Source organism: Leguminivora glycinivorella, chromosome 24 (assembly GCF_023078275.1).
Source record: "Leguminivora glycinivorella isolate SPB_JAAS2020 chromosome 24, LegGlyc_1.1, whole genome shotgun sequence".
In the NCBI taxonomy this organism is placed as follows: Eukaryota; Metazoa; Arthropoda; class Insecta; order Lepidoptera; family Tortricidae; genus Leguminivora; species Leguminivora glycinivorella.
Window position 1 is genome coordinate 6,958,477 of NC_062994.1, and position 19,799 is coordinate 6,978,275.

The 19,799-nt window shown below is 37.8% G+C and overlaps 1 protein-coding gene and 2 non-coding genes across 3 annotated transcripts in view; 1 reads left to right on the forward strand and 2 right to left on the reverse strand.

Moving 5' to 3' along the window:
* Positions 1–910: 910 nt before the first annotated feature.
* Positions 911–19,799, reverse strand: part of LOC125238684 (diacylglycerol kinase 1) — a 191,519-nt gene continuing 172,630 nt past the window's right edge. The window contains exons 17-24 of the mRNA XM_048146079.1: positions 10,308–10,398; positions 8,846–8,948; positions 8,148–8,246; positions 4,309–4,464; positions 3,778–3,922; positions 2,803–2,871; positions 1,879–1,991; positions 911–1,104 (exon numbers count right to left, since the gene is read on the reverse strand). Coding sequence (XP_048002036.1) covers positions 1,012–1,104; positions 1,879–1,991; positions 2,803–2,871; positions 3,778–3,922; positions 4,309–4,464; positions 8,148–8,246; positions 8,846–8,948; positions 10,308–10,398 — 869 coding nt within the window. The 3' untranslated portion in view covers positions 911–1,011. The remainder of the gene's footprint in view (positions 1,105–1,878; positions 1,992–2,802; positions 2,872–3,777; positions 3,923–4,308; positions 4,465–8,147; positions 8,247–8,845; positions 8,949–10,307; positions 10,399–19,799) is intronic.
* On the reverse strand, positions 4,914–4,987 carry Trnas-gga. The gene has a single exon. It is a non-coding gene; the product is annotated as a tRNA-Ser (tRNA).
* Trnas-gga lies at positions 5,286–5,359 on the forward strand. The gene has a single exon. It is a non-coding gene; the product is annotated as a tRNA-Ser (tRNA).

Sequence of the window (19,799 nt, forward strand, 5' to 3'; positions counted from 1 at the left end):
TGGAATTATTTAATGTACATTACATAACCCGAATCGAGTTTCAAGATCTAAATGATCAAATCCATGGCATACAGTTTCAATAATACAAAAAAAACAAGTGCTTTAGCACTTCTAATATAATAAAAACAAATTTAAAGTAAAATTGTACACAACTACCCTTTATTTGTTTTTATCATCCAGAAACGTAGTCTGCGAGCGATACGACATAGTTTTTAAATTAAAGGAAAAATTCACACCTCCGGCAGGACTCAAACCTGCGACCTCTGACTTTGCCGGAGCCATCTCGCTCCCAATTGCGCCACGGAGGCCTGCTGGATGTGTGCGAATTTATCCATGCCTTCCCTCAATTCATAAACGCCTTAGGGTGGCGTATAGCAACATTTACCCGTAAGAATACATCTTTACAGGCAATGGAGTCTCAAGTTGAATTGAGAATTCGCTAGTAACAATGTGCTAACCCTTACTAAATTTGTTTTTTATTGAATTTGTTTTCTGCCGCAGGTGTGATTTTCGTCCAATTTTCCTTTAATTTAAAAAATATACAACTACCCTCTACTAATGTTTTTATTTAAAATGCCAATTTTTTTTTAATGAACCTCGTAAGGCCCAATGTACATTACAATGTACATAATTGTTGCAAATGTTGCAATCTAATTTAAATCTTTCAGGAACCAAATAAAGTAGATTTTCCTTTGTTACATTGATTTTTGAAACAAACGAAATTCTTACCAATTTACTTATAGAACAAGGTTCAAAATCAAAATGGGAAAACTAATTATAGTGGGTTTTACGAAGTTAAGAAACGGACACAAATTCCCATACTTAAATTCTTTAATACCAATCTATAGTGAAGTCTATGAGAAAAGGTAAAATTTTGGTATTTTATTCACATATAACATAAAACAAAAAGGCAATGTACAATTTTACATTAAATATCCCGAGATAACTAAACACCTAATATTATGTACCTACGTATAGTTCTTCTAAACTTGGAATGAGTGAAAGAGACGGTTAGCAATGTGTGAAGAGCTTGAAGAATCCCCTCCCTTTCTCCGGCGCTGGCCCCATCAACATTGGTACTTGGTTCTTGTGGGTTATTGTAATCTGAAAAAAAAAAAACTATAAGTCTGAACAACATACTTTTGAGTACAAGTTGATTCATCGACTACAGAAAGGCCTTTGATTAAGGCTGACCACCTTAGACCACCTTAGGCCAGACCACTACCTATAGACAATATTGTACAGAACTTTTTCAGAGTTTCGATAAAATATTTGATCTAAAGTACCTAAGACCAAGCTCAGCATCTGCTTAGCATAAAAATCAAAATCACTGACGCTGAGATTGGTCTTAGGCACTTCAGACCAAATATTTTTTCCCCTCACTAGCTCGGAAACACGTGTTTTGTCCTTTAATACCAGCGGGTAAAAACGCATTTTATCCACTAGTGGGTAAAGTAATTTGACCTTGAATAAAGTCAAATTAACTGCTTTAAAAGTAGGTGAATCTAGTAATAAAGATGATTTACCACCTGTGGAACTACTGGAAGCAGTGACAAACGAATTTTTTGCGTTGTAGTTTCCTTGCTATAGTGAGAGTATAGCTAAAGTTTTGTGTTACACTCGGGTGCAAATGTATTTTACTTCTCGCGTGTTAAAAAACTCGCAAGTTCAGGATTCTATTCTCGAACCACTCGCTTCGCTCGTGGTTCAACTATAGAATACTTTCACTTGCTCGTTTTTCAATTCCACACTCGGCGTTAAAATACAACTTTGCCCCCTTGTATAACAAATAACTATTATCGAAACGAAAGTTGACGACCAAAAAAAAAACGCTCCGCTCCAAGCGTCGACTCAGGCCTTACTTTAGTGTTACTATACCTTGCAAGGCGGTTGCATCCATGGCTCACCGTCGATTTGCATCGGGAAAGTCTTCTTCGTGGTCATCTCAATAGAGCTACACTGTGCTAGGCGACGACCGGAGGCGCGAAGCCCTGTGGAGTTCCAAAAATAATCGAATAAAAGCATTAATAGTACATTGACGGGTTAAGAATTTCACCACCCCCTTTCTTCCCGTGGGTGTCGTAGAAGCCGACTATGGGATATGGGTTAAATTGTGGCGTAGGCGAGAGGCTGGCAACCTATCACTGCAATGTCACAATTTGGATTTCTTTCAACCCCTTTTTGCCAAGAGTGGCACTGAAACTTAGTAGTTCATGTGCTCTGCCTACCCCTTTATGGGATACAGGTGTGATTATATGTATGTATGTATGTACGATACAAGTGCGAAAAAGAGGAAGTCCGAAACGCGTGGCGATAATTAAAACACGACCGAAGGGAGTGTTGTTAATCGACACGAGTTGAAAAAATATTTTTTCTTGTCAGGTCGAAGCTTCGGAGTACCTACTAAAAACGTCGTACGATACACGTGCGAATTAGTACTTAATCCACTGACATAGAGTCAAAAAGGGGTGTTTAGAATACAACTCGAGAAAAGTACATTACAACCCGTCTTCTTTATATTACTGTTCTATTTGTAAGCAACTTAGCAGATCGTCTGGGTGAATCCACATAAAGTAACGCGAGTCACGACTTCATTGAGTGTTTATTTGAACTACAGCTGCAAATGAAAGGATCTATGCATATATCGGTAAGGTAACATTTATTTACAGAAAGATTATCGCTTGAACTTGCATCATGAATAAATGGAACATGCCATAAAATCGTGACTCATGTTACTCTTGCCACGGATTGACCCATCTGGTGGCAATGGTGACTGTATATAGATATATTTTGGAATCTTACCTGTCCTAACCTGCCCCATGTGAAGACAGTTTTCTAGGCCGATCACTTCTATCAGCTTATCACCGATATCTGTAAATAATACAAAACACAACTGAGTCACTGAAATACGAGTAACATATTTTTACTTTAGTGAATGATACAAGTGCGTAAAAGAGATTGGCTCCCTTCGGTCGTGTTTTAATTTATCGCCACTCGTTTCGATTTTCCTCTTCACACGTATATCGATCGTAAGACGTTTTTCAGTACATGGCCCTTTGAAGTTTCGACATGATGCAAAGAAACTTGATGTCATCAACGTCATCATCACGAATGCAAAAACTTCATGTCATTTTCTTTTTCCTATATGAATCTTGTGATTTCAGAGCCTGAAATAGGTACAACAATAAAAAAACTAACTATTTCGGCTCAGTGATCCAAAGTGAATTTTGTCCTCCGAAACGAGAGATCGCCACCTGTCCCGATCCTGCGCAGCCTCTTGCCAGTCACTGAGTTGAAGCCGACGCAGATCCGCCACCACACTGTCCTCCCAGCGATACCTGGGTCGACCCGCCACTAGGCCACCAGCCTGTCGACCCAAGAACGCTCGACGCTCTCTTGACAGCCCGATAGTTTCCCATTCTAAGTAAGTGACCGAACCAGCGAAGTGGGCTTTCGTTCCGCTGATGATATTGGGTTCGGCTACTAAGTCCTTGATCTCGGCATTTTTTCCGGATCCTCCAGGTGCCATTGTCTCTCTGAATAGGTACAAGAATAAAAAAAAAATTGAGGGAAGGCATGGATAAATTCGTACACATCCAGCAGTCCTCCGTGGCTCAGTTGGTGAGAGCGATGGTTCCGGCAAAGCAGGTCGCAGGTTCGAATCCTGCAGGTGTGAATTTTTCCATTTTTCCTTTAATTTTAAAATAAGTGAAAATAACACTTGTTGAAGATAACTTTAAATGAACCTAAGCCAGACTACAAAGTGAACTAACCAACCTTGTTGTGCGTTAGGAAAGCGGCCTTTCCGATGCACCCCACTCGCCCCCCACAGGTTCGAGCCCCCGTGCGCGTAGGGGATGTTCAGCAATGCCACCCCCTGCAGCGCGGGGCCTTTGCCCAGCTCTAGGGATTGTCCATCACACTAGAAAACAATACAAAATTTAAATATTAAAAAAAACTCCCGACATACTGGACCGATATCCATCAAACATGGCTAGTCGGGAACTAATTCAGCTTTTCACAGACAGACAGACGCGTCAAACTTATAACAATCCGTCGGTTTTGCGTCGAAGGTTAATAAAAATTAAGCGCATTTGTCACGCGACTGACGCAGTGTTGAACACAAACGCGAAATGTATGAAGACAATGCGCTTACCGCAGCGTTAAGTCATTTTCCCTTCATAACGATGTTTGGAAGAGCTCGCTAATAAGTTCCCAAAAATCAACGCTGTCACAACTCCCCTCTACCACAACTAACCTCGGTCTCCCCTACTCTCTATTATACTGTGCTTTGGCAGAGATACTGACCACAATATCAATATGCTCATGTAGATTCTTGCAGCTTGCCGCAAACTGCTCTGACGTAGCGAACTCGAAGTACCACAGCTTGTTCTTCATCCGGGAGCTGAACTTGTCCGGGTTGCGTTCGCGCTCCGTGTGGAACTTCACGCAAATCGCTGCGTCCTGAAATATTGAAAATTATTGATCTAAGTCATTTGATATTTGCCAGTCGCTTTTCGGTGAAGGAAAACATCGTGAGGAAATCGGACTAATTCCAATAAGGTCTAGTTTACCCTTCGGGTTGGAAGGTCATATGGCAGTCGCTTTCGGAAAAACTAGTGCCTACGCCAAATCTTGGGATTAGTTGTCAAAGCGGACCCCAGGCTCCCATGAGCCGTGGAAAATGCCGGGATAACGCAAGGAGGATGATGATTGATCTAAGTCATACATGCTTGGGGAAGAAGTTGTAAGATCAACTAGGACAATTTTATTGCAAGGGGGCTTTAATTTTATAGCGTCTTATGTTTTTTGTGACGTTAAATAAATGTTTTCTAAATTAATTTTTACTAAGCAGAAACGTCTGCTAACGATTCTAAACATTTTTTTATTAAAGGAAAAAATGGAAAAATTTACGCTTCCGGCGGGACTTGAACCCGCACCATTTTTGCAATCCGTGCAATGCTCTTACCAATTGAGCTACGGAAGCCACGCTGGACTTCGCAAATCTTCGCACATTTTTTTATTAAAGGAAAAAATGGAAAAATTTACGCTTCCATTTTTTCCTTTAATAAAAAAAAAATGTTTAGAATCGTTAGCAGACGTTTCTGCTTAATAAAAATTAATTTAGTATGGGTTAGCACATTATTACTGGTGAATTCTCAATATAACTTGAGACTCCAGTGCCGTTACAAGATGTAATAGTCTGTCGGTAGATGGCGCTAGACGTCACCCCAAGACGTGTGTACAAAAGGAAAGGCATGGAAAGATTTGCGAAGTCCGGCGTGGCTTCCGTAGCTCAATTGGTAAGAGCATTGCACGGATTGCAAAAATGGTGCGGGTTCAAGTCCCGCCGGAAGCGTAAATTTTTCAATTTTTTCCTTTAATAAAAAAAATGTTTAAATGTTTTCTGTAATATTCTATTACAGAAAACATTTAAACATTTTTTACGCGCCTGACTTAGCAGTTATATTCAACAACAGTGTTGACTGCGGCGAGTTTCCTGATCTAATGAAACATAGCAAAATAACTCCTTTATTTAAATCCGGCAGCCACTCTGACCCCACTAACTTTAGACCAATATCTGTGCTGCCAACTTTCAGTAAAATATTTGAAAAATTAGTTCTTTCTCAATTAGTACGACATTTTAACGTTAATAATTTAATGCATAATAAGCAATTTGGCTTCACACGGGGTCGCTCGACAACCGATGCTGGTGTTGAGCTAATTAAGCATATTTTCGATGCCTGGGAGGAGTCACAAGATGCTTTAGGTATCTTTTGTGATTTATCTAAGGCCTTCGACTGTGTTTGTCATGAAACATTGATCAGGAAACTACATTATTATGGAGTCAGAGGATCAGCACTAGATTTACTCAAGTCCTACTTAAATGGTAGAATACAAAGGGTAGATGTCAATGGACAGAGATCAACTGGGTCATTGGTCTCTATGGGTGTACCACAGGGATCAATATTGGGGCCTTTCCTGTTCCTTATCTACATAAATGACTTGCCATTCCTTGTAAAGACCCACCATGATATAGTATTGTTTGCAGACGACACCTCACTTATTTTCAAACTCAAACGACAGCAACAAGCTCACAGTGATGTAAACAATGCTATCTCTAAAGTAGTGAACTGGTTCAATGCTAATAATTTATTATTAAATGAAAAAAAGACTAAATGTATTAAATTTGTCACTAATAGTAACGTAAGGAATGAGCAAACAAGTGTCGTTGTGAAGGATGAGGAATTAGAACTGGTAGATAGTACAGTTTTTCTTGGTATAACTTTAGATTCTAAACTTCAGTGGGGTCCCCATATTGTTAACCTCTCGAATAGACTTAGTTCTGCAGCTTTTGCAGTGAGCAAGATCCGTCAGTTAACAGACGTGAAAACAGCTCGATTAGTTTATTTTAGTTACTTTCACAGCATTATGTCATATGGTATTTTACTTTGGGGCAGTGCTTCAGAGATAAATACCATATTTATTCTGCAGAAGAGGGCTATTCGAGCAATATATAAAATGAACCATAGAGACTCACTTAGAGATAAATTTAAGGACATTAATATAATGACAGTGCATTGTCAATATATTTATGAGAATATTATGTATGTACATAAAAACATTTGTAATTTTAAGAAAAACTGTGATGTACATAATATAAATACTAGAAATAAACATAAACTCGCGGTGCCCTTCACACGGCTCTGTAAAATTAAAAAATCATTCATGGGTAATTGTGTTCGATTTTATAATAAACTTCCGAATCATATTACTGACTTGTCAATTAATAAATTTAAGAATCATGTAAAGCGTGTACTCATTTCCAAAGCTTATTATACAACACAAGACTACATGAATGATAAAACAACGTGGGATTAATTGTTATTCGAAATGGTTTCTTATTTTTACGTTTTTTATTATTATTATTGTTGATGAAATTAATATTGTATTTTTTTGGACATTGGATTTTTCCTAGAAATATTCTAGACATGTATTTTTATATATACATATACCTAATTATATATTTTTTGTTTAACGATTATTTTTATATGAAATTGTATATTATAGACTCAATATTATTATGAACAATAATTTACAACAATAAATTGCTCTGATAATTAGGTTAGATTAAGATCATAATATATATGTAATGAACTATTCATAAGAGCTTGTAACTAGGCCTACATGAATAAAGATATTTTGAATTGAATTATTATTATTCTTCTGTCACTTTTTATCTACATATGTTGCGACTAATTTGTGTGTGTTTTAAATTTGATATTATGTGTGTTTGCAGTCTGCCAAATAAATTATTTTATCTATGTATATGTCAAATTAAACTCAGGTGGGTCAATCCGTGGCAAGAGTAACATGAGTCACGATTTTATGACATGTTCCATTCTCTCTAAATAAGTGTTCCTTTCCCGATATATGCATAGATCCTTTCATTTGCAGCTGTAGTTCCAATAAACACTCAATGAAGTCGTGACTCACGATACTTTTACGTGGATTCACCCATGTTGGTACTACTCTAAAAATAATAAAATCCACCACGACTTGAATCTGATGTCTTTTCATCCAACTGAGCTTTTCATAGATAGAGTCATATCTTGAAGTGTTTACAATACAATACAATACATTTTATTTTCCCAATCTGCATTACATAAAGCCTAAGTTAATAATAGAAAAATAAACTATAGAAATATACAAGAGCTTCTTAGAACAAACAGTAGCCCTCACACTAGGTCTAGCCTGTATCGTGAGGACTGGGTGGGTGTTTGGGATTTAGATTCATTTCTCATTTAGGGAATAACGACAATATGCCTACTAGTCAAATCAGATTCTTTTTAAGAACTATCAAAACGAATTTGAATGACTTGCTAATATGGAATTAATATGAAATCGAATTGAGTGACGTTACGGTCAATTCAGTTACTTTATATATTTCTACCTGACTTATTAAATACAAATTGGATTTAAAAATTACTTCTGTCTATGTTTTTCTTATAATTATCTGATGTTTTATTTCGTGCAAAGTATAAAATATTTTATTTTGAGAATAGTCAACTTCCCTATTAATTAAGAATCATCTATCGTAACACACGGGAGTTTTTAGGTATAGGTAAAGTAAGAAATATACGTACAACACCGATAGAAAAATAATTATTGATGATATTGTATGGCACAGACGTAGGGTGCGGAGCCGACGTTGGCATTTCTGGCTGTTCCGATGGCTCACGTTGCTGAAAAATGAAAAATAGTTTATCAAAATCTCAACAGGGTTATAGAATTATACCTAAGGGGACGAAAATCTAGGAAATGAGATGAAACATAATATTTTTCCCCTCACTGGCTCGGAAACATGTTTTGTCCTTTAGTACCAGCGGATAAAAACACATTTTATCCACTAGTGGGTAAAGTAATTTGGTCTTGAATAAATTTAAATTAACTGCTTTAAAATTGATAAAAGTAGGTGAATCTAGTAATAAAGATGATTTACCACCTGTGGAACTACTGGAAGCAATAATAAACGCATTTTTAGCGTTGTAGTTTCCTCGCTATAGTGAGGGGAAAACTTTTGTGTTACACTCGGGTGCAAATGTATTTTACTTCTCGTGTGTTAAAAAACTCGCAAGTTCAGGATTCTTTTCTCGAACCACTCGCTTCGCTCGTGGTTGAACTATAGACTCCTTTTACTTGCTCGTTTTTCAATTGCACACTCGGCGTTAAAATACAATTTTGCCCTCTTGTATAACAAATAACTATTGCCGAAAAATATGGCAGCTAAGCGGATTTCAAGAGTCTCCAGCCGGATTATTCAGGCAATAAAAACACAATTTACCTCTTCGCTAGTGTTTTCAACGTCGATCTGCCACCGGTCCATCATGACCGTGCTTGCGCGCGATATTTTATCCAATATCTTGTGGATGGACTCTCCTTCATACCTATTAAGAAATAAGAAAAAATATATTTTTAAATTAAAGGAAAAATGGAAAAATTCACACCTAAGTAAGGCTGCCAGAGCTCAACGAGGGTGCGGTGTGCTGATGACAGGAGGACTTACGGAACTAACTTGTTTGGAGTCGTCGGCAACCCGAACCCTCCTTAGAACTTGTACACTCCTTTTTGCTGTGTACTTAACACAGCAAAAGGGAATGTACAAGTTTCTAATGGGGTGGCAACGTGCATGTGACACTGTTTGAGTTGCAGGCGTCCATAGGTTACGGTGACCGCTTTACATCAGGCGGGCCGTATGCTTGTTTGCCACCGACGTAGTATAAAAAAAAATGGAAAAATTCACACCTCCGGCAGGACTCGAACCTGCGACCTCTGGCCTTGCCGGAGCCTCCAACTGCGCCACGGAGGCCTGCTGGATGTGTGCGAATTTATCCATGCCTTCCCTCAATTCCCAACCGCCTTAGGGTGGCGTTATAGCAAACATCTACCCGTAAGAATAGATCTTAACAACCCGACCCGACCCGGCAAGGACAGAGGTCGCAGGTTCGAGTCCCGCTGGAGGTGTGAAATTTTCCATTTTTGATTCAATTTAAAAATATGTAATATCGCTCGCAGACGTTTCTGCACGATAAAAAATAAATTAAGAAAAAATAGTGATCAGAACTCAACGAACATTGCATTAACTTCATCAAAAGGCGTAAATAGTAATTCAGAATCAAATGACGTTCTGTTTTTAACCCCCTACGCAAAATCGACGGAGTGTTATAAGTTTGACCTGTCTATCTGTCTGTCTGTGGCATCGTAGCTCTCGAACTGGTGAACCGATTTGGATTTAGTTTTTTTGTTTGAAAGCTGAATTAGTCGGGATAGTTCTTAGCTATGTTTGATGGAAATCGGTCCCCTAAATCGGGGGATAATTCAAAATTTAAATTTTGTGGTTATCACTCTATAGGTGGCGGGACGACCTGGACGCATTCTACCCAAAATGGTGGGAAAATGCCCACAACAGGGTCGAGTGGAGAAAGCGAGGGGAGGCCTTTGCCCAGCAGTGGGACACAAAAGAGGCTAATATAACCTAACCACAAAATTAAAATTTTGAAAAAACCCCCGACCACAACATAGTGGACCGATTTTCATAAAACATGGCTAAGAACACTCCCGACTAACTCAGTTTTCAAACAAAAAAAACTAAATCGAAATCGGTTCATACATTCGGGAGCTACGATGCCACAGACAGACACATATACAGACAGACAGACAGACAGACAGACAGACATGTCAAACTTATAACACCCCGTCTTTTTGCGCGTCGGGGGTTACAAAAAAGGTGTATAGATAGTACTTACCCGCCCCCCCACCGTAAGCAGCGAGCCAGATCATTTCCCGTCCCGAGCGGGATTACTCCCACTGCTGGCTGCGTTTCCATTTGCACTTTATCTGAAATTCATTTAATAAAGTTTTACACCTCATAATAGGCTACTTGCCTTCTAGTCAAATCAGCTTCTTTTTAAGAACTGTCAAAACGAATTTGAACGACTTGCTAGTATGGAATCAATATGAAATCGAATTGAGTGACGTCACGGTCCATTCCGTTACTTTATATATTTCTACCTGACTTATTAAATAGAAATTGGATTTAAAAATAACTTCTGTCTATGTTTTTCTTACAATTATCTGATGCTTTATTTCGTGCATGGTATAAAATATTTTATTTTAAGAACAGTCAAGTTCCCTATAGTTCATTAGCAACTCTAAACAACCAGAATGGGAACACCCTCAGAGACCAGACAAACCATTTCTCTACCCTATCCCTGCGAGTACCCCCGGCAAGTTTTAAGGAACCTCGGCGGGTGTATTCTGACTTAACCGCTTAAGAACAGGAGTTGGCAACTGCGGCCATCACTGGTACAAATGGGGCTGGAGCCCCTCTCCTGCCTGCAACAGTGGGCACCCTGACCAGACCATCAACCACATCATTCTGGAATGCCCCCTAACTAAATATACAGGTCAGATAGACGACTTTAAAACCTTGTCGGACGAAGCAGTAGCGTACAGTCAGCAGCAGAAGTTCCGTAACGGGCAAGGTGTTCAAAATTAACTTGACACGATCATATTTTTAAGACAATAAGAGCGTGTTAGGATCATTGTGAACACTTTGCCCGTTACCTACGGAACTTCTGCTGTACCTGGCAATGGCAAAAATTTAATTTAATTTTATTTAAGTTTCCATTTTATAATTGTCATCCATTGACGTTGAGTGTATATATACCATATGATAATAAAAAGCACCTCTAAAGGTACCTAAGTAAATTGTATTTTTTTGAAACTAGCACTGTTAGCGAGACTGCTCGCCGAATGGTAATCGCCGACCATTGCCGTCCATGGACACCACATAATTAATTAAATAATCAAAGTTAGTGTACGTGATTAAGTTTGATTTCCGTATAATAAAAAGGTATAAAGACTAAATTTTATGGACATATAACAAACTTAGGCAACGGTCTCATCCATAGCGAGTAAGTGATGAATCAATAAAAGAGAGGGAGATTTATATTTATACTTCATCGCTCGGCAATGAACTATAACTTTAACTAGGGAAGAGTCCATACATCAACTCCATACATCAGTTAATACAAGTTATTTGTAGTGACATTTAGCGTAGTCCACGCGTCAATCACGCGTCAGCTAGCGTAAATTATCAGTACTGCTACTTGTCTGAGATGTCGCGAAAACAAAGTCTAATGCTCAACATTTTTTAGCTAATATTACAATAGTATTAATCAGTACTCTGTTTTCAATTCCTTCTGCTTGTAACATAAGTTGTAAACCGTTTTAATATTTGTTGGCAGACGCAACACTGTTGGCACCTAGTGTTGAGTAGTAGTACTGATAATTTACGCTATTCGAGGCGTGATTGATGTGTGATTGACGCTAGATGTCACTACAAATGTCTTGCATTAACTGGATGTAGGTATGGAGTTACAACCCTTCCCTTACTTATTCCTCTATGACGGTAGCGACTACCTTTTTTAGGGTTCCGTAGTCAACTAGGAACCCTTAGGGCCTGGCCACATGGGCGCGTTGCGGCGACGCACCGCAAAAATTCTGCGTTGCGTTGCCGCGCCGCCAGTTTTTGCGGCAGGAAATCTGCGGCGCGGCACTGCGACGCAAGAACTCGCGGTGCGTCGACGCACCGCAAAAACTCGCGGCGCGGCACCGCGACGCAGAATTTTTGCGGCGCGTCGCCGCGCCGCCAAAACTGGCGGTGCGTCGCCTCTGCTCGCAATTGTGAACTGTTGTGTTCGAATTAAACTTCGTGTCGTTTATATATATTTAACCCTTCTTTACTTGGTGATATTTTTTTCCAAGCATCACAAACATTGAATCAATAGTAGATTTAGTACAGTTTTTCACGATAAAATACTAAGCAATATTCGAATTTTTCAATATGCTATTAAAAATCATCTTTTTTTAGTTACGTTGTTTCATATTAAAAAAATGGTGATAGATTTTTAGGGTTCCGTAGTCAACTAGGAACCCTTATAGTTTCGCCATGTCTGTCTGTCCGTCCGCGGATAATCTCAGTAACCGTTAGCACTAGAAAGCTGAAATTTGGCACCAAGATGTATATCAATCACGCCAACAAAATGCAAAAATAAAAAATGGAAAAAAAAATTTATTAGGGTACCCCCCCTACATGTAAAGTGGGGGCTGATATTTTTTTTCATTCCAACCTCAACGTTTGATATATTGTTGAATAGGTATTTAAAAATGAATAAGGGTTTACTAAGATCGTTTTTTAATAATATTAATATTTTCGGAAATAATCGCTCCTAAAGGAAAAAAAAGTGCGTCGTCCCCCCCCTCTAACTTTTGAACCATATGTTTAAAAAATATGAAAAAATCACAAAAGTAGAACTTTATAAAGACTTTCTAGGAAAATTGTTTTGAACTTGATAGGTTCAGTAGTTTTTGAGAAAAATACGGAAAACTACGGAACCCTACACTGTACTCGTATCATGCTTCCAATTTTATCACTTATCCACGTGGATAAGACAACAGTCACTCTCACACCGACATACTTGCCAAAGCGTGACGGATGCTTTATCCACGCGGATAAGTGATAAAATTGGAAGCATGATACGCCGGCTGAGCGTGGCCCGACACGCTCTTGGCCGGTTTTTTTCATTATTTTTCCAGTGCTCAGCATATATACCACCATGGTGTCATATATCTGTAAATTGTTAAAAAAAGTAAAATCATGCAATTAAGGGCTTATTGACATTTATGGAGTGCCTCTCTAATTTATATTTCCGCAATGGGTACATCGATGGGTAGATTTAAATAATAACATTTTTAACCCCCGACGCAAAAACGAAGGGGTGTTATAAGTTTGACGTGTTTGTCTGTCTGTCTGTCTGTCTGTCTGTCTGTCTGTTTGTCTGTTTGTCTGTTTGTCTGTTTGTCTGTCTGTCTGTCTGTGTGTGTGTCTGTCTGCGGCATCGTAGCTCCCAAACGGATGAACCGATTTAGATTGATTTTTTTGTCTGAAAGCCGAGTTAGTCGGGAGTGTTCTTAGCCATGTTTCATGAAAATCGGTCCACTATGTCGGGGTCGGGGGTTTTTTTCAAAATTTAATTAAATAAATAATTTTATGACTTTTATGTAATTCCCAAAATATTTGACAATTTGTAAATACATAGGTAAAGAAAATATTCGTTCTATCTGAATATGACGATAGGTACCTACGTTAAAAATAGAGCGCTTTCGAACTACGTCCGAACCGAATCCGATAAATTCGTGAAAATAAAATTACGCACTATTATGGACTATGGACGGAAATCTGGCAGGATTTTGGAGTAGGCCCTTGAGGCAACCTGCTAAGATGCTTCTCTTATCATAGTCAACCTCAGGTCTGCAAGCTGGCAGCTGGGGAGCGGGGCTAAATCGACAATCGATTATATTTTTAAGACGATACAGGACGGTTCAATTTCCATACCAACGCTCTCGACTATTTGCTCCTGGTTTTTGAAGGTAGACTGATTTTTTCAACACAGATTATTCTATAAATTGAAATAGACATCATACACGAAAGAAAAAACGACAAGGCCCAAGGCAACAATTAGTGCTTGCACCTCCTATATGAATCCTTTTGCAGCATTACGATATAGCGAAAGACTATTTTTAACCCCCGACGCAAAAACGAAGGGGTGTTATAAGTTTGACGTGTCTGTCTGTCTATTTGTCTGTTTGTCTGTCTGTGTGTGTGTGTGTCTGTGGCATCGTAGTTCCCGAACGGATGAACCGATTTAAATTTAGTTTTTTTGTCTGAAAGCTGAGTTAGTCGGGAGTGTTCTTAGCCATGTTTCATGAAAATCGGTCCACTATGTCGCGGTCGGGAGTTTTTTCAAAATTTTAATTTTATTGTTGTGTGCCGGTCTGGCGCAGTCGGTAGTGACCCTGCCTGCTACGCCGCGGTCCCGGGTTCGAATCCCGGTAAGGGCATTTATTTGTGTGATGAGCACATATATTTGTACCTGAGTCATGGATGTTTTCTATGTATATAAGTATGTATATATTATATACATCGTTGTTTGAGTACCCACAACACAAGCCTTCTTGAGCTTACCGTGGGCCTCAGTCAATCTGTGTAAGAATGTCCTATAATATTTATATTTATTTATTTATTGTTAGGTTATTAAATAACAAATCAAAAAAATATTCTATAAAATAATTTGATTTGTTCCCAGTCAGATTGTTATTAATTATTAATCTTATCTGTGTTGGAACGTTTTGATATTTTTATTTTTAAAGACGCTCGAGTCAATCAAAAATTTCCAAAAACTGCCTTTTTCATTATGGCGCAAAAAAAGTGATACTCAAGATTGGTAACAATTAGCCAAAAAACCAAAACGGTACGATATAAATTTGATGAAAAACGTGTGACCTGTGCCTTTAAAAAAGTAAAACAGAAAAACGTACGTCGTTTTCGTACGTGTTTTCACTACGATCAATATGCAAATGGATAATTTAGTAGGCAAGTTTTATTTAAATCGATTAAATCGTAAATAGTGGCTTGCAGCTATGTAAAAATAATGTTCAACTGGAAAAACCTAGGTACGTTTTTTGCGCTAGAATCTACATTTTAATAGGAAATTTTCTTAAAAATAGATTAAAATTAAACTGGTACAGATTTTTTTAATTAGCCCGTTATAGTGCCCTACTGCTGGGCAAAGGCCTCCTCTCCCCTTGATTTCCTCAACTCCCTCTGGTGTTATTTTTCCGGCCATGCAGTCACTCATAAAGGCGTCCAAGTCGTCTCACCATGCATGCGACAGACCAGACGTGGCATGCACAAATACACTTCAGCATGGCGGTTTTCTTCCCTACTTCATTTCTGTCGTAGATCAATTTTAGCTGTAGACCACCGTTAACGACAAACTTACGAAAAACTAAAAAATGTTTACAACATGTCGGTGTGTACCTTAAACAAACCATGAAAAAAAACCGCCCAAGAGCGTGTCGGGCCACGCTCAGTGTAGGGTTCCGTAGTTTTCCGTATTTTTCTCAAAAACTACTGAACCTATCAAGTTCAAAACAATTTTCCTAGAAAGTCTTTATAAAGTTCTACTTTTGTGATTTTTTTCATATTTTTTAAACATATGGTTCAAAAGTTAGAGGGGGGGACGCACTTTTTTTTCCTTTAGGAGCGATTATTTCCGAAAATATTAATATTATCAAAAAACGATCTTAGCAAACCCTTATTCATTTTTTAATACCTATCTAACAATATATCACACGTTGGGGTTGGAATGAAAAAAAATATCAGCCCCCACTTTACATGTAGGGGGGGTACCCTAATAAAACATTTTTTTACATTTTTTATTTTTGCACTTTGTTGGCGTGATTGATATACATATTGGTACCAAATTTCAGCTTTCTAGTGCTAACGGTTACTGAGATTATCCGCGGACGGACGGACGGACGGACGGACGGACAGACAGACAGACATGGCGAAACAATAAGGGTTCCTAGTTGACTACGGAACCCTAAAAACCGCTTCCTAAAAATAAGCGCGTTAGAAAACACGGAGAAAAAAGAAAAAAATAATTTTACATTGCAATAATATTGATGATTAGATTTCCTACCTAAACCTTTGAAATCAGATTTCTTAAGACGATACGATACAGGTCAGTTCTCCATACAAACGCTCTCGACTATTTCCTCCTTGGTTTTTGAAGATAGAGCAATGATTTTTTCGACACAGATTATTATTATTTTTTCTGAGTCGGACCGTTTTGATATTTTTTGCTATTCTTATTTTAAAAGATGCTAGATCCAATCAAAAATTTCTAAAAACGGCATTTTTCAATATGGCTCGAAAAAGGGATACTCAAGATCGGTAACAATTGTCCAAAAAATCTAAACGGTCCGACACAGATTATTTCATTTTAAATTATTCAGATTCTCAAATTTCGTTCCGTTTAAATAAGTTTTGAAGGAGGAAAAGAGAGTGGAACCTCGATTTCAAAGATTTTTTCGCAATATCTTTTAACTGAGTTGTTCTTAATGAAATTTTTTTTTTCGATAAATCTAGTTAATAAAACTAGTATATTTAACTAAAATTCCCAAATTGAAAGGGGGACTCCTTTCCATTTTAGGATTTTCGCTCCCGTAGCGTCTTAATGTATTGCAATAATTAAACATCCAAATTATAGACTAATCAATTATTTTTGTTAGTAATTAAATTCCGTTAGGCCGGTTTCACATTATCCGATCCGATATCGGATGTCATAAGGATTTCAATGGAAAAAATACAAGATGGCGCCTGTAATGTATGGGATATCGGTCCTACATCCGATATCGGATCGGATAATGTGAAAACGCACTTACCATTCATTAAGTTTTGAAGGAGGAAATAGTCGAGAGCGGAACCTCGATTTTAAAGAATTTTTTCGCAATATCTTTTAACTGAGTTGTTCTGAATGGACAATTTTTTTCGATAAATCTAGTTAATAACACTAGTATATTTAACTAAAATTCCCAAATTGAAAGGGCTCCCTTTCCTTTCCATTTTCGCTCCTGTAGCGTCTTAAATACCTAAAAGTACTTAAACACCTAAAAGTACTTAAATACCTAAAAGAACAACCAGCGAATCGTGTCATCACGCACGCACACAAGGGTAGCTTAGTTAACAACTGCGACACGGCCGGCCGCCGCGGCACGTTGCTGTATCGTGCAAATGCCACATTGAGCGGTGTAGGCCGTTTTCACATTATCCGATCCGATATCGGGTGTCGGACCGACATCCTACATCCGATAAACGCTTCCGATAGTGTCGGATGTCGGTCCGATAAAACGCATTGTTCCAAATCAATGAAGTATGATTTTGTATCAAAAAATATTTTTAAAAAGTTTTATATTTAATAATTATAAGCACTATATTTCAAATATTTTATTGTAAAATTAAAATAACGAGCATAAAAATACTCAAGAGCGGCAAGTAAAATAAATACTTATAATTTTACATTTAACTATATCTACTAAAAGATGAAAAAATTAGTATCAGCAATTCGGACCGATGAATTACAATCTTTTTGTTTTCAACAAAAATTCATCATTAACAGCAGCTGTTTAATAGACGCCATTTTTGTCACGCACACTACACTACAAACGTATACCTACATTATATACGCACACACACAAATATTATCGGCCGACAGCTGGCGGGGGGTCCGGCATGCCAAAAATGTCGGAAGCGTCCTGCCGATATCGGCAGTTCGGTGGTGCCTCGGACAAAAACTGTTCTAGGAGAGTGCCACTGCCATCTGCATTAAATCCGCGATTTTTGCGTTTTATATCGTTTTTTAGTAATAATGATCTATTAAATACATAAATAAAAACCTGGAAGCGCATAAATCTTACATTTTACATCCTTCCTATATCCGATATCGGATCGGATAATGTGAAAACGGCCGTAGGGTTGCCAACCGTAGGTAGTATACACAAAGACAGGAAAAATGCTATGATATATAGTATTGTAAGTAATATATTATTTTGGTTCAGCGTACTGTAATTATTTTTAATTTCTGTACCATTTTTTTTGTAGGTACTGTACTGCACACAATTACACCGTCATATTTAAAATAGATACCTAACTTGGATAAGTACTCGACACCGATAGCAATAAGAAGTTGCAGGGCAATCATGGTCGCGCGATAAATGATAAAACATCGGGCCGTCCCTAGTCCCTATCGCACTTACAAATAGTGCGATAGGGACAGCCTGATATTTTTATCATTTATCGCGCGACCATAATTGCCTGCCTGCTGTCTATAAGGCTGTCCTTTCGTCCTTTGTCCACATTAGAGATGGGCCGAATATTCGGTAAATATTCGGTATTCGGCATATTTAGTTAATCTCAGCATCTCCAGAGGTCCGACAGGTTTTCTAAATATAATATATTGTTTTTTTATTCGAGGTGAGATTTTAAAGACCATTTCTTCGAAACTTGCTATTGTCATTCTGAAATATTCTTTGAACTTCACTTCACTTGTCTTTAATGCCGCATATTTCCTTTCAAAATGAGTTCCGTCATTATTCATTTTATATATATATTAGGGTGGAGCGAAAAAACACTTTTCTGGAATTACCAAACCTAATAGTTATCAATCAATGCCCCTTAGTCTATGAAGCCTTTGTGCAAATTTTCAGTTTTTTAAATCAACATCTTCTGCCTCCGCATTAGGGTTGACATTTTGAAAATCTCATACAAACCTAAAAATTCAACTTTCAGATAAAAAAAAAAACCGGCCAAGAGCGTGTCGGGCCACGCTCAGTGTAGGGTTCCGTAGTTTTCCGTATTTTTCTCAAAAACTACTGAACCTATCAAGTTCAAAATGATTTTCCTAGAAAGTCTTTATAAAGTTCTACTTTTGTGATTTTTTCCATATTTTTTAAACATATAGTTCAAAAGTTAGAGGGGGGGGGACGCACTTTTTTTTCCTTTAGGAGCGATTATTTCCGAAAATATTAATATTATCAAAAAACTATCTTAGTAAACCCTTATTCATTTTTAAATACCTATCTAACAATATATCACACATTGGGGTTGGAATGAAAAAAAAAATCAGCCCCCACTTTACATGTAGGGGGAGTACCCTAATAAAACATTTTTTTCCATTTTTTATTTTTGCACTTTGTTGGCGTAATTGACATACATATTGGTACCAAATTTCAGCTTTCTAGTGCTAACGGTTACTGAGATTATCCGCGGACGGACGGACGGACGGACGGACGGACGGACGGACGGACGGACGGACGGACAGACAGACATGGCGAAACTATAAGGGTTCCTAGTTGACTACGGAACCCTAAAAATTTCGGCAGTATTATGTTTAGTATATGTTATTGATACATATCATTATGAGAAACTACAAAAAGTTGCGAAAATAGCGTCAAGAATCGCCAAAGTTTGTCTAGTTTCAGTACATTCGCCAAAATAGCCGCTAAAATACTGAAAATTGGCGATTTTCAACGCTATTTTCGCAATTTTTGGTAGTTTCTTGTAATAATATGTATCAATAATATATACTGAAAATAATACTGCCGAAAAACATTTTTTATCTAAAAGTTGAATTTTCAGGTTTGTATGAGATTTTCAAAATTTCAAACCTAATGCGGAGGCAGAAGATGTTGATTTAAAAAGCTGAAAATTTGCACAAAGGCTTCATAGACTAAGGGGCATTGATTGATAACTATTAGGTTTGCTAATTCCAGAAAAGTGTTTTTTCGCTCCACCCTAATATATATATATGGGTTGACCCAGCATCTTCTTT